General features: G+C 48.0%; 1 protein-coding gene across 1 annotated transcript; it reads right to left on the bottom strand.

Annotated features, from left to right (window-relative positions):
• Positions 1-1,631: 1,631 nt before the first annotated feature.
• SLITRK2 (SLIT and NTRK like family member 2) lies at positions 1,632-9,629 on the bottom strand. Its single transcript, XM_061136628.1, has 4 exons — positions 9,530-9,629; positions 5,720-5,773; positions 5,416-5,610; positions 1,632-5,196 (listed from the first exon to the last, which is right to left on the bottom strand). The coding sequence occupies exon 4, from the start codon at positions 5,151-5,153 to the stop codon at positions 2,619-2,621; it is 2,535 nt and encodes an 844-aa protein (XP_060992611.1). The 5' UTR covers positions 5,154-5,196; positions 5,416-5,610; positions 5,720-5,773; positions 9,530-9,629; the 3' UTR covers positions 1,632-2,618.
• Between the last annotated feature and the right edge of the window lie 5,671 nt (positions 9,630-15,300).

The raw sequence follows: 15,300 nt of genomic DNA, 5'->3' as shown, positions 1-15,300 counted from the left end.
AGCATGAGGATTTAAAATTAAACCATAGTTATTAAGCAAAAGAGTTTATGAATCTGAGTTCTTCCAGGAGGCCGCTTTAAAATCATGTAACTAAATGAATAGTAAGCTATCTCTGCTTAAAATGAATGAATTAGTTTTTCTATAGAGACTAGTATTTAACAGAAATGACTTTATTTTCAGGAGAATACGAACATTGAAGTGGAATCACGACAGCAGTGGTTCTAGGCATAGAGTTTAAACCAAAAAACTCTCTTAATAGAAGATGGATGTTAATGTGCCTTCATAATCATTCCCTCAAATACCTACCTCAGTGTTCTATGTTTATCACTGCACCAAATGAGAGCAGACATGACAGACTCATTGTAATTCTTATGTGTATAAGAGGAGATGGTTTCCGGGAGCTATCTCCAAGTTCAACTGGCAGATCACTCTTGCTCCTCTTCTATGAAACGTAAAATCTCCGGACATTAACCTTCCTGTAAATCATTTCAGCCCACCATTTTAAACTTCAATCTAATGGATTTAAATAAGAATTATGATCTCCAAAGAATGAACACGTAAGCTTGTCACTGTAGATGTTCGGAGATTTTAGGGTATTAAAGGCATTTATTTTCCTGAATGTCCTTTACATTTATATATACACAATTACCTTCTATTGTTAAAAAAATGATTTTGCACCAGTAGTTATTAATCCAAATAATTTGGATTTAAGTAATTTCTAATTGAAAGCCTATCACATGAATTGTTTATAGTGACAGACAATAAACTATTAGTCATTTTAAAGCTTTAAAAGTAAGTCATCAGGATCCACTTCAATCTCCACATGATAATAAAGGATTATTATGTGCAGTAACCTATTTATGAAAAGGAAACAGTGTGCTTCTTTCAGATGCCATCAATTGCTTTAATAAGGAACTGAAAAGCACAACTACTTTATATGCAGATCACCACCCCAGTTGCATAAGGATTTACAATAGACAAAACAAAACTATTTTTTGTTGTAAAGAAGGGCTATTTGTTTAAATCACACAATAATATTTGCATCTAAAAATTATGTACAGGCTAATAAGGCTTCATAAATGTTACGTAGACTTGGTTAGTTTCAAATCATTTTAATTCTAACACCAAAACGAAAAGCTTGCTCAAGCCAAGGAAAAATTCAAGCAATACTCGCCTGAAGGCGGCAGGGGAAGAAAAGATGCCTATTTTCTCCATTTAGGCATTTATTAATTGCGTTGGAGACGCACAGGGTACATCATTTGATAGCTCCCTGTTAACGCTTCCATAAACTCAAGAGGAAAATGCTGCTTTCTCTGAAAATGGGAAAATTGAGATGGATTCTGAGTCTAACCTTTAATCCTAAAAGAAATAGCAAGTAACGTATACATTTGTCTCTTTTGCCTTGAATTTGCAGATAACTTACTTGGGACGTTTAAATCTCACCTTTGAAGTCTTCCTTCAAGGTATTTAATGGCTGTATATCTTTATTAAATGAGGTGTGTGGCGGCCTCTACTGGTGTGTGTTTATAGAAAATGTTTCAATAGGCAGAAAAAATATTAATTTCAATTAAAAAGTTAGAAATACAGACTTTCATTTAAATATAAAAATATCTAATTTAATGCAGGAAAAATATATTACAAGTTGTGTAATGTACTCTTTAATTAGGAAAATAATCTAAAACACTGACCATGTTAGTGTAAAATAATGATTTACGGAAGGGCATTAATTGTTCAATTCACTCTGATATTGGGTTAAATATATTTTATTAATGAATTACTAATCCCAACTGAAGTGGTTTATTACCTCTAGTCCACTGTTAAATCCCCTTAGTTGACTTAAATAAAATCACTTAGAACAAACCCAAAGGAAAGGAAACATTTTACAGTTAAATCTATAAAGTCCTAGAACTAGAATCATTTGATGACAAGCTGGTTTCTATAACTCAAGCAAACTGTACGTTGACTTAATATAGCTGACATTTCAATCTATTTTACAGTGTTTTTAATTTCAAAAATACAACACATTAAAATATGTTCAATTTATCAAAGCTAAAAGCAACATTTAAGTAATGTACTTAAAGTGCAAAGGCACTTTAACATGAAGAAGTGATGCCCAGTGGCTATGCTTGGTAACTGAAGTCCGAAATACCATATATCATTATTTACAAAAGAATTTATAGTCTCAAAAGATCTTTGGAGATCTTCTACAAAATACACTAAATATCCATTTTCATTTGAAAAGTTTGCTTACTGTTTCTTCATTCACTATAATCTCCTCTTCCCATTCCCACACTGGAAAAATAAAAGAAGAAAAAGTAAACACAGCCATAAACAAAGTATATGAAAAATTGCATTGTAGAAACATTCATGTTCAATGATGATTCCTAAGGAAAGAAGGGGTGGGGGGAAAGGTGGGGGAGAGAGGAGAGCAAGAGAGAAATAATTTAAAGGAAAACTTGAAAAAGCAGTATCATTGCTTCACCCCATCCCCCAAACATCTTCAAAGTCCCCCACTGAGGCTGAGAAAGGGAGAACAGACACACACTAAAGCAAATGCCCAGCTTCCAAGAGTTTGGAGCAGCATCCTTTGATGCCAGAGGGTTGTCAATGATTTCCCTTCACAGCTGACTGATTGCAGTTTGTTTTTCCAGAACTTCGAGGTAGTCTGGTTCTGATTGCGGCTTAGCTTGCAGTAAAGGGTGGTCTGCTTTGGACTGCCCCACAAAGCATTTCCTGGGAGTTCCATATAAAACGGTTTTATTGATTCTGTCTTGGTTTTGGCGTCGAGATTCATAGGAAGGGGTGAACTGCCTTTTAGGTAAGGTACAAAAGTTATAGTGGACGAGTCCCGCACTGGGCAGCTCCTTGACCCGCTCAGCGATATTCTGATACAGCAGCTCCGGCTCTCTCGGGGCCTGCTTTTCCAGCAACTCCGTGGCACTGATAGTGTAAGCAAGTGTGGCTGGCTCTTCTTTCTTCTCCTCCAGGTTGCTGTAACTGAATTCTTGCAGGTTTCGGTAATAGGCCACCGGGTCTCCTTCCTTCTGCATGTAGATGGGGTTTTGGCACATCTGGCCCACAGGTGGAGGGATGTAGTTATAGACGTGGCCGTCTGCTTTATCCTGGGTCTCGGTGTTGTAAGAGCCGTACTGTAACTGGAAGGAACTTACATCTAAGTTGTTGGCACTCCGAGGAACACTGGGCACCCCCTTCCGGCGTTTCAGGACAAAGACAAATAAACCAGCGCCAAAACAGACAGATAAGATAAAGACAACCAGCAATCCTAAAATTAAGACAGAAAGTGGAACTTCCGTGTGCAGTTCAGGGTAAGAACTGGGAGACACACTGAGTGAGCGAGGTGTGTCTGTGTTGTGATTCATTGACAAAACGGTTCCGTCTGACAAGTTCGGACCGTCTGGACAGATCGCCTCCCTCCCCAGAAACTTCAGGATCTCCCCGGCGTGTTTTGCGGGAGATTCACAGGTCACCTCATTGATGATGACAGGGGAATTGGCATGCTCTGTCCAGTCCTTCAGTCCCATGATGTCACAGGTGCAGTCCCAGGGATTCTCTTGGAGATCAATCTGGATAAAAGCGGGAAGCTGATCTAGAACTCCTTTCACTGGCAGGTGAGAAAAATGGTTGTTTCTCAGATTCAGCCTGGTGAGGGCTGTGCCCCCAAATATGTTATCAGGCAGGGACCGCAGCAGGTTGTTATTCAGAAACAGCAGCTGTAGGTTAATCAAAGCATCAAAGGTCAGCGGCTTAATTTCCTTAATGACATTATACTCTAAATAGAGATACTGCAAGCTCTGCAGCCCATCAAACATAGCTGGAAACAGCACTTCAAGGTAATTGCCGTTTAGATAAAGTCTGCGTAAACTGGTCAGGTTTGTGAAGGCACCTTCCTGAATGACTGCAATCCTATTGTTGCCTAGATGCAGCAGATCCAAAGAACTGTATTCTAGGAGATCGTTCTTATACACTGTTTGAAGATAGTTCCCTGTTAGGTAGAGTTTCTTTGGACTGGTGGGTTTGGGCTGCAGGTCGGAGATGTTGGTGAACTTCCGTTCTTGGCAGTTGACGTTCAGCCCATTGTCGGAGCTCTGAGAGGTGCAGACACAGCTGCTGGGGCAGGTGAGGGGCACCGGGGACTTGGTCTGGTACACCATGATGGGGCCAAAGCTCTGCCTGTCTTTCGACACTGTGACCCGGGGGGTGGGACGGTTTCTCATTTTGGGTGGCCGGCTGGCTTTTGGAGCCCGGGTCGGGTTGAGAGCAGGATTCAGGGTAGGTGACAGCCTCGGGATGTGTGTGTCAGCGTGGCTGCCCCTCTGAGCTGAGTCGCCGGTACTTTTTCTGGGGCAGAGGTCTTGCCTGGTCAGCTGGGTGACATCTTTGCCGTGCAAGCGGAAGGGGGTTTCACAGACAATCTCCCCCACGAAAACGGTGATGGTGTCCAGCCAAGCCTTGAGCGGAAGTAAGTCGCATGTGCAGTTCCAGGGGTTCTCCTCCAGCTGGATCTCCATGATGCCCCCAATGTGCTCAAGGACCCCTGCGAAAGGCATCAGTTTCAGTCGGTTCCCGCGCAGGTCTAGGTGGGTCAGCAGGACGAAGCGGAACACATTGCTGGGCAGCGACAGCAGGAGGTTGTCGTTCAGGATGAGCACTTTGAGCTTGTTCAGCTTGCTGAAGGCCCCCGCCTCGATGGCGCTGATGTAATTGTAGTCGGCCTGCAGGTACTCCAGGCTCTCTAGGCCCAGGAAGGTGTCCTCCCTCAGCACCTCGAGCTTGTTGTTGTTGAGGTGCAGCCTCTTCAAGGTCTTCAGCCCGCTGAACGCCCCGGTGCGGATCTCCTGCAGCCCGTTGTTGCCCAGGTGGAGAGTCACCGCGTTGGAGTAGTTGACAAACTCGTTGGGGTACAGTCTGGTCAGGAGGTTGCCATTGAAGAAGAGCTGATAGATTCGGTACTGGGGGGGCTGGAGCAGGCTGACCGTTGTAAATCCTTTGTTTTCGCAGTTAATATTCAGGACGTTCTCCTTCTCTTCGCACAGGCAGCGGATCTTGCAAATGTCTTTGGCAGTTTTGCGACTCTCCGTCTCTAAGATCCCGGCCACGGTTAACACGCTGAGGAACCAGACGCCGCTCAGCATCTTTAGGCGCCGTCGGGATCAGCTCAGGTACCTACAGGCAAACCTTGGGCGGGGGGCGAGAGAGAGCGGGAGGCGGGGGAGAAAGAAACACGGAGGCCCGATTAAAATGGCAAAGCGAGGGGGCGGCGTGGGAGGGAGGAAGACGGCGGGGAGTGGGCAGCGTGGCAGAATGATATCACTGCGTTTTTTCCCCAGCGGTTTCTGCTCTCCTCCCCTCCCCACCCCACCCCCGACCCACCCACCCACGCGTCCCGGCACCCACATGCTTGCACCTGATTTCCCGGCGGGTCGCAGCCAGCCGCGGAGTCATTAGTAACCGAGTTGTCCTACTAAATCCAGCCCATCGCCTCCTCCTCCGCCCCTGGGGGATATCTTGAAGCGATCTCGGGCGGCTTGCCCGTCCTGGGCTCACAGCAGAAATTGCTTTACTCTTTTTTTTGTTGTTTTGTTTTTTTAACTGCGCAAAAAGGGGGTGGGAAAATCAGGGGACTGGAGGCAGGGGGAGGGGAGAGGGTGGACGAGCAAAGACAGCGCGGGGTGCTGGAGGGGGGGTGTCGGTTACTCACGCATCAGGAGAAGACGGGACCCCTCTCCTCTGCAGTCCGCCGGTAGTTTAGCATCTTCAGAAAGAGAGGGAGAGCAAGGTAAAAGGGGACGCCGCTGCTTCCGGAGGGATGCTCTGCTTTCTGCCGGTTGATTTAAATTTTGCTGGGGGGGGGGGTGTGCGCACGAATTCGGAATCCGGCAGGCGGCAGGAGAGACCGAGGACGCTCGGAGCGGCGGGCAGCTGAGTCCCCTGGGGATCCCGGGGGGTGCGACTGCGCGCGAAGCTGGCGAAGCCTGCCGGCCGGGTCGGCTGGCGACGGCGACGGCCGAGCCCGGGCGCGCACTTCCAGTCCCGCGGCAGTGGCAGCCGTGCTCCTGGCAGTTTGAATTTGAGAGGCTTTGCGGGTTCCCCGGGACAGGGCTGGGGTGACGTCACGGGGGAGGGGGCAGGCCGGGGAGCGAGGGCGCGAGGCGGGGGAGGGAGGGGCAGACGCTTCCCTTCCCCGCCAGTGGCTTCGCCAAGCTCGAATCCCGGCTGCGTCAGTTGCTTCTGAACTCCTCCACCTCCAGCCCGGCGGGCGGCGGGTGGCTGGCGGAGCTCCTGGAGAGGGGGTTCTCCAGGAGCGGCCCCGCTATGGGGTTGGCACCGCCAGGACGCCTCGGGCCCTTCCGAGTGGTTTCTTCCACCTGCCCCTCCCTCCTGGCCCTTCCACTGGGACTGGTGGGGAGGTTGTTGGTGTCTCATTCCAGATTCCGGAGCAGGGGTTCCATCTTCCGTGTGTGCGAAATCTTCGGTGTGTGTGTGCCTCTTTGCTGTGTATGTCAGATCTTCCGTGTGTGTGTGTGTGTGTGTGTGTGTGTGTGTGTGTGTGTGTGTGTGTGCGCGCGCGCGCGCGCTCGCGCGCCTCTTCGCTACAGGACTGAGCCCGCCTGCCAGCCTCCTAGCTGAGATGCTTTTGGTGCGGAGAGCGGGCTGTGTGTGCACCAGTGTGCCTGTGTGGGAGGACGAGGAGTTCTCCCGGGGGTTCTATGCTTTGCATTTAGAGCTTTGTTTCAGTGCGCAGAGAATTACTTTCTGGGTGGTGACTGGCCAGATATTTGCCTGGATTCTGACAACCAGCCCAGCGTTAGTCTATAGACTGAGATAGACAACAACAAAACCCTTCTCCCACTGAGGTTTATACTTAGCCAGATAATGAGGTTTAAACGCGTACTCTTAGCCTGAAGGAAGGAGAAGAGAGGTGGGTGTCAGACAGGCACTGCCAGGCTGAGCCTTAGCTGGGAGTGCAGTTCACAAAGGTGCAGAGCCCTCCAGGCTGCAGGGGCCGGGGACCCAGGGGAACAGAAGCCGCCGATGCAGGAAGACTGACTTCTGAGAAAGAAGAGGGATGACCCGAGTCCTGGCCTGAGACTCAGGAAACCTGGCCTCCGGTCCAGTTTTGTTTCCAGGTGTCTCGCTTTGTTTCTGGATCTTCCTGTCCCCACTGGCACAAGGGGGTGGACTATTCTGCCCTTTCCAGGTCTGATAATCAACTGCATTCAGATAGCCTTTCCTCATGAATATTATTGGCCAGGTGTTGGCTTTTTGCCTTCAGTATCTCCTTTTCCCCTAATTATCTTAAGGTCCCCTGGACTTTTAAGTTGCCCAGTTGGAGTCCATTTGCAAAATGGGAATGTCTGCCCATGGCCCAGAAGGGCCAGGGGCTGCCTCTGGTGGGAAGGGGTGGGGGATGAGGCAGCAAAAGTAATGAATGGAAGAGAATGGGAAGAGTTGACCGAGCGAGGACGTGCCAGTCCAGCAAGGCACTTCAGCCGATTCTTCCCTGCCTCCTGGGCCCTGCCTGCCACAGTCCACACAGGGTCCCATGGGTGGGCCAAGGGTGGCAGAGAGGCACTGGCAGAGGTGATAAGCCTTCAGAGAACAGCAAGCCCCCTGCCTCTCCCCTCCTCCTTTCCTGTGAAGCTGAGGTCCTAGAATTGTCCCACCCAAACAAGTTCTTCCCTCCCCAAGAAGGGCTGGCTAGTTTATAAACAGCTCTCAAGCAACCTGTGGCTTTGGCCAGTCTCCTCCACAATTGGTCACAGGCCTTCTTTCCCCTCCTTTTCCTTTGGGGAAGAGCCCATCCCCATCCAGTAATTCTGGCTTCACCTTGGGCAACACCGTTTCCTTCTGGGCCCTCGAATTTCCCTTTTCTCTGCTAAAGGGCAACAGTAGAGGAACTGCCCCAGAGGGGGAGGAGGTAGCCTCCCACCCACCCTGGCAACTACATCATTAGATGCCAGTGGAATGGTGCAGTGCCAGCACGATTAAACTGCCTTCCAGAGCAGAGGGGCATTTCTTTCTACATATTTCCAAATGTTAAATATACAGAGTTCCTAGAGAGAGATGGTTTATTCAGTCATTCATATAACAACCATTTTATTAATTAGGTTAATATTTCACTGAAGTAGAAGCCAACATGAGAGCTGGACAATACCTTTGCAATCAGATTCATTTTCTAGATGAGGACATTTCCTCAACCAGGGGAAGTGCTGACTCGCTTAAGTTCAAGAATCTATAAAATTAGAAACAGAACCCAGGGATTCTGAGTCCCAGGCCAGCAGTTCTCCAAAAACTCACTCCTGCTTACTGTGAATTGGTGGTGGTGGTGGTGTTTTACTGAAATGTGTTCTTAAAAACAAAATTAAAAAAAAAAACAAATTTTTTAAGTGAAATACAAAATATGAGTTTTAGTTTTCAAAGATCGTAATTTCCTGCAGGACACGGATGACTCTGTCAATACTGTTTTAGGACAGCATCTACTAGGAATTAGGGCGGGGGTTCGTCAATGGATGACGGAGGCGGTTGAAATCCTCGACACCACAGGGCGAGGGAGACGGCGCGGTAGGCTGCCTGGGGGAGCGGCACTGGGGACCCCGCGGGGGCGGCAGCAGTCCCCTCAGACGCGGGTCGGTGGACCCTCCCACCACTGCCGCGTCTCCCGGCGGTCCCCGGGCTGCTGCAGCCGCATCCCCAAACACAGTGACGGGGAACAAATCAGCCTCCACGCCGGAAAGCACTTTAAGGAAGTTTCCTTCGGCCCCACGAGTCGGGAGGCGCAGCCGCGGCTCCGCGCCGGGGACAGCGGCTCCCGGGGCGGTGGAAAGGGGCCAAGTAAACGCGGAGCACACGGGAGGCAGAGGCGGACGCTAAAATCGGGCAAACGCTCCCAGTCCCCGCGGGGGCGACGAATGGAGAAACTGGGACTCCGCCGCCTCGGTCTCCTTCGCATCTTCCCAAGTGAAGCGGGGCTCGGGTCTCCGGGGCCGCCGGCCGCAAGTTCGGGCGGGCGCGCAGCTCCCCTCCGCCCCGGACGCCAGGGGGTTCACGGAGCCCGGCCGACCCGGGGAGGGGGCTTCCGCCGCCCGCCCGCCAGCAGCCTTCGGCCCCCGCTCCGCCTCCCCCGGCCCAGCCTTTCCCGAGAGCTCTTCTGGGAACCCAGGAATCCGGCGAGTCCCGCGAGGCCAGGCCCCGGTACTGACCGCTCGCGCAGCCCCCTCCTGCTCACGCGCCTCCATCGCCGCGACGGCCGCTCGCGCCCCGCCGCCCCCTTCCTGGGCCCGGGTCGCCGCGTCCTCCGCCCGAGCGGTGGCCGCGCGACGCCCGGAGCCGGACCACGCCCGCCCGCGCGGACGGACGGTCCCGGGGCCGGGCAGCCGGAGCGGGGGCGGCCGGCCACCCGCGCGCGGTCCCCGGCGGATCGCGCCGTCTTTCCCCGCCCGTTCCCTCCGCCGGAGGAGCCGGCTGGCCGGCCGCGTAGCCGCGGCGTCCCCGAGTGCTCAGAACTTACCCGGCGAACGCGCCGCCCGGAGCTTCCCCCGGAGGCGCCCCCGGCATCAGCGAGCCGGGGAGGCGCGAGAGGCGGCGCGGCCTCAGCCCGGCGCGGCCGGGGAGCAAAGGCTTCGCGGCGAGCGCGGGCGGCGCCCCCAAGGGCAGGCAGATCCCCACTGGAGCGGCTCGCCGCCGGGCAGCGCTGCCGGCAGGAAGGAGGGAGGGAACCGGGAGGGAGGCGGGGAGGAGGCGGGAGGGGGAGGAGGCAGGCGAGGTGGAGGGCGGGCTGGCGGACCCCCGCCCGCGCTTATCAATCACCCCGCAGATCAGATGTCCCTGCGCTGCACCCGGACGGCGATGGACAGGCCCACAAACGAGCCTTGCTCGGCTTCTCTGACCTGTGCCGCGGAGCTCGGCTCCCGCCTCCCGGCGGCCCCTCTCGCCTGGAAATCTGCCCAGTCCCTGCAGCTTCCACCGGGAGCTGCGGCGCGGACACGGTCAAGTGATATCAGGATGGCACGGGGTCCGGACCGTAGGCGAGGGGACACTGAGACCTCAGGTTGGAAGTTATGGACAAGTGAAAGCAGCCAGCTCTCCGAGCCGGCACCGTCCGGGACTGCCTACCCCTTAACTAGTGAGCGCCCGGGGCTCGCAGTTCGCGGGCAGATGTGTAAGGACCCCCGACGAGGCAGTCAACACGGCATTTCCATATAACGTGGAGCCGGGCGACACCAGCGTCCGCCAAAGCCAGTCTTTGGCCACGGCCCAATCCCTGGTTCCGTTTGATTCTTTTCATTCTTCACGAGGTTGCCTGGGTCGACTGGCGCGGACTCGGGGCCAGTCTTTTCGGCTTTCTCCTTTCTTTCGTCTCTGATTAGTAGTCCAGGTGGTTGTGTTTTGATCACGGAAAGGTGCTATAGTCGAGGGTCAAGGTAGCTCCAGAGGGAAGTGCGCCAAAGCCCAGAGCGTTGCGTTTCCCTCCACACCCGCTTTCCCTGGGTCTCCGGAAGAAAGTTGCAATTGTATTCATTGAAGACGCGAGCAGGTAGTAGATGCAATGGCACGGAGACTTTACCCCCTCAGTCCTGGAGGAGAGCAGCCTTAAGGAGAGTCATCACTGTCCCCTCTCCTTTTTATTCCCTCTCTACAGAGTCTGTAAAACCCCAGTTCATCAGAAATCCACTCGCTTGGTGGCAGAGAAGGAGAGCTGAGGGGAGGAGGACGTAACATTAGAGCAAAAACTAGCTCTGGGCTAATGAATCTGCCCTGCAATTTGTCTGTTTCAGGGTTATTTCCTGTAAGTTTAAACCACGTTCTCCCGGCACAAACTTCCATTTCATTCTTGTCCTTACCCTGGGGAATGTTTTGTGCTTCTTCCTTCTCTTCTAGGCTTTCTTTTCTTAATGGTTTTCTAAGCAGACCACTCTGGGCCTCTTTAATAGAAAATTACTGATAATCTTATGTACGTAGGCAGACTTTATTTTAGTAATAGTCCAGATAATTTTCTCCTATATCTCTGAGGTTTTAAGGAGCATTACTGTTCCTTTTATTGACTTCAGTCCTGAGAAAGCCTTTTTGAAATTCCCCTGCCATTCAGACAAGCAGTTTCAGAATAACAGAGTTCTCACATATGCACATGGGCAGGCTATTTACAGTTACATATTCAGAAACATTGCTTTTCTTTAATACCCTTATTCATGTAAAACCTGTTCACTATGACTATAGCAGCAGCCTGAACTCATTATATTATTACTGAGAACAGTTAATACAGTTTCTTCTTCTGCCTTTACCTCATTTCCGACGGTGTCATCTTTTTGTGTAGTCATTTAATGGGGGCTATAAACAACTACAAGGCACAGAGCTGAGGGGCTATTCAAAGGCAGAAATAATGACACATTCATGCTGGGAAAAAAAAGACAGTTTACTGAGAAGAGTTGTGTGTCCCTCGCCACAAGGGACACACACAAAAGCCATAACATATACAGATGAGATGAGGAACATGCTATTTTATTTTGGTCCAGTAGAAAATTGTAAAATGGGCATGCATCCATTTTAATCAGCCATGTAAGCAAGTCTAATATCTTTATCAGCCTTCAGAAAAGCACTTAGCAGCCTGCCTTTCTGCACAAGACCACACTGACAGTAAGATGAAAACGAACAGACTTTTTGTCAGCATAACATTTTCAAGTAGGTGAATAGCTATTTCAAAGGATACCCTGAATGCACACATGCACACAAAATCAGGAACAATACAGAACTTTCTGTGAGGGTTGTTGCATAGATAATTACAGAAGGGAGTTTGAAGTGTGTAGAAGATTTAAATGTACCAATTTGTTGGAAAAATGTTTCATACTGACTTTTCTAAAAGTTTCTGTGTTACACGGGAAATTCCTGATGTAATTGAATATCAAAGACATGAATATTAATGTATGTCTGTGAATTAGTAAAAATGACATTCTTGATTCTTTGCTGTAGTGGCATTGTAAATGCATCTCTGTGTTTGTCTGCTGAACTCAGTTGATGAGTTTATGTTATCGAAGGGCTTAGAGATCCCTGATTGCAATGCTAGTGAGGCAATAGAGAAAATTTTGTTAAATTTTGCTTGGGCTTTTGAAATTTCAAGCTAAATTTAGGAGAAAGTCAGAAGCTTCACCTAGGATGAATTTTTGAAATGTGCAGACATTACCAAGACAATGCTAATGTTGCCCAGTTACTGATAGTACACAGTTTGCCTGAGAATGCTGCTTCTCCGCCTTTCCACACCTATCCAGGGCTGGAAAACTTTTAAATTTTTTACAAAATAAGACCAAGTAGAGACCTCATGCAGAGTCAGTAAATCTAAGACCAGTGTGAGGTGTTTTCTGAAAATAGTGTCCCTTTGAACTAAAGGTTTCAAAGAAGTGTTCAGACGGAGACAGACAAATTCCTAAATAAAGAAATGAGACACAGAGGACATGCCGTTAATACCGGTAATTATAGTTTTAAGGATATTGTAGACGTTGGTTCTCTGATGCTATTGAAAGTGTGGATATTTTTGAAGTCAATGCAATTATTTTGATTATTTTGGCAGGCATGTTGGCTTGGTTGGAATAGTGCTGGGCCAGGACCCAGAGCAGTTTGTCTTTTAATCAAACTCATATCCAAACCCTTGGAGACCAATGACCTGGGTTCAAATTCCAGGGTAGATCCTGTCCCTAAGTTTCCCCATGTGCAAAACTGGGTACTACCACCTGTCCTATGGAGTCAGTAAGGATGAGTACCCATATGTGAAGTGAAATATTGAAATGAGAAATTCCTAAACTCCTTTCTTAAAAAAAGTAATTGATACAAAGCAATGGCTTTAGTGAGAAAGCATTGTTTTAACTGAAATTGGATAATAGAATCAGGATTTGAAAGTTTTTTACTTTTCTCATTGGAGCTATATGATGTCAGGCATTCAAATAAAAACTTGAAAACATTTCATCTTTTCCCTAGATTTTTTCCCAAATACATAGACATATGTGTATATCAGGATGTTGACTTTTTGGATCAGATCAGTGTTTGCTGTGGAGGGCTGGTATACTTAATGTGTTTAGCAGCATCCTTGGCTTCTCCCAATTTCCAGTAGCACCAGTATATCATATATTTATATACATGTACTATATGTTTGGGCTTCTCTGGTGGATCAGACAGTAAAAATATGCCTGCAATGCAGGAGACCTGGGTTCAATCCACTGGTCAGGAAGATCCCCCGGAGAAGGGAATGGAAACCCATTCCACTATTTTTGCCTTGAGAACCCCATGAACAGAGGAGCCTGGCAGGCTACAGTCCATAGGGTCACACAGAGTTGGACACAACTGAGCAACTAAGCAGCCTATGCATACTATATATATGTGTGTGTGTGTTTTATGTATGTATATGTTTGTGTATGTATGTATGTATATGTGTATATGTATATATATGGTATGTGTGTATGATATGTTTCACACTTAAACAAAATGGAGTAACATAATGTACATGATGACTTAGCAACAGAGCAAGTCCAAGGGCTCAGGCTCCCTGATGCCCTGCTTCTTGGTCTGCCTCACCCTGAAGCCTGCCTGCCACTTCTACGACCCCAAGTACTATCACTGGAGGCAGACAACACATATTGGTGCTGCTCTTTGCAAAGAAAGGTATTTTCCATCATGACCCAGGGCACTGTCATGGGTTGAAACCAGAGTTTCTGAAGCAGAATTCCTCTTGTCATAGCCATGCACCCTGAAATACTCTATTGTAGTTTATTTTAAAAACTGATGGCCGTGGCCTGCTAAACTGATTTCATGAAGGACTAATAGGTTGTATCTTACAGTTTGAAAAACACTAATATAGTGGATCGGGCCAAGGAGGAACAGTGAGCCAGAAAAAAGAAAAGTAAGCAGTAAAGAAAAAGAGAGAGACTAGAAATAGAGGGGAAAGAGAAGTGCATATGGTGCAAAGTTACAGTAAAACTTACAGCTCTCAACTGATTGTATTCAAATCAAATGTCACTGCTGAGGGTCCCAGACCTCCATCCATCCATGGTGACTAAGTAGAGTGATTCATCACTTAGAACCGTATTTAAGCTTACTGGAATTGGGAGGGAATATACATGGCAAAAGCCATAGATTTTACAGATCAGACTTAGGACAGCATTAGTAAGTATTTCATTTATCCTGACACATTCTTCCCTATTAATCTCACTGCAGCTGGAAGTTATGTTTTGGTCTGGAGTTACAACCTAATGTGCTCAGGAGGAAACCAAATTTATTGGGTTTGACACTGCACATTATTGCAGCGGTATAATGCAGTCAAGCCTCTGTACTAAGTTCTGTTGATTTTATTTATGTATTTATGTTTGGCTAGTATAAATATATGGTAAAGTATGTGCTGTGGCAGAGAGTTTAATGCTGACTCTGCTGGAACATTCAAAAGTGTCTGCACACAAGTTGCCCAGTTCTAAAGAGTTACAGTCAGAAGAGCAGCTACTAAGGATTTGCATTAAGTATTTCTGAATTTTTTTAAAAAGTCATTTGTGAAGACAAGGCCATTAATATTCAAAAATAGCAAGAATGACACACTCCAGATCTATCCTGAACTTGTGATTTGCACAAAATGAAACAGGGTTTAGAAATTATGGATTCAGAGGGAAGATAAGATTTAGAAAGTAAATAAAATCATTTCCAAGTAATAGCTAGATGCAGCATTCAACCGTCATTGCAAATCAATGAGAGGAGAAAGGATTGTTTTTTACCTTGAATCTTGATGATTTATTACTCAGATGTGATATCAGTTCCTTTTAAATTTTCCTTCAATTTTTCATCTCCCAGGAAGTTATCTAAGTGATATTACAGTGCCACCTGGCACACACCCTGATTCACCTGATTGTTGCAGCTGAGGTCACCTTTAAGTCAAACATAATGACTACAGGACGTATATCAAACAACTTCTGCACTTGTCTGGTCATACCATAGTTCTTAGGCTTATTAAAAAAAAAAAGACCTTCGAATTTTATGACATTTTTGATAACCTAAATATCTTTGATGTCCTCTCAGAAAAATAACCTGATGTCTATCTGGGGTGGAGGAACCATATGGCATTTTTCAAAAACATCAGTCTGTGGCAACTCCAGGACACCATGAAAAAATTGGAGGCATAATCATCACCAGATTTGTTGCCCACCCTGGACATTGCCACGGCAATTCAAGTACTGTAGTAGGGTCAGTGTCACTTTGTTAATGTTTTGAAAGGAGGGAAAAGTCAGCTTATTCTTTGCTATACATCATTGCTTC

Source organism: Dama dama, chromosome X (assembly GCF_033118175.1).
Source record: "Dama dama isolate Ldn47 chromosome X, ASM3311817v1, whole genome shotgun sequence".
Classification (NCBI taxonomy): Eukaryota; Metazoa; Chordata; class Mammalia; order Artiodactyla; family Cervidae; genus Dama; species Dama dama.
Note: the sequence above shows the minus strand (reverse complement) of the source record. Positions and strands in the feature narration are given on the sequence as shown.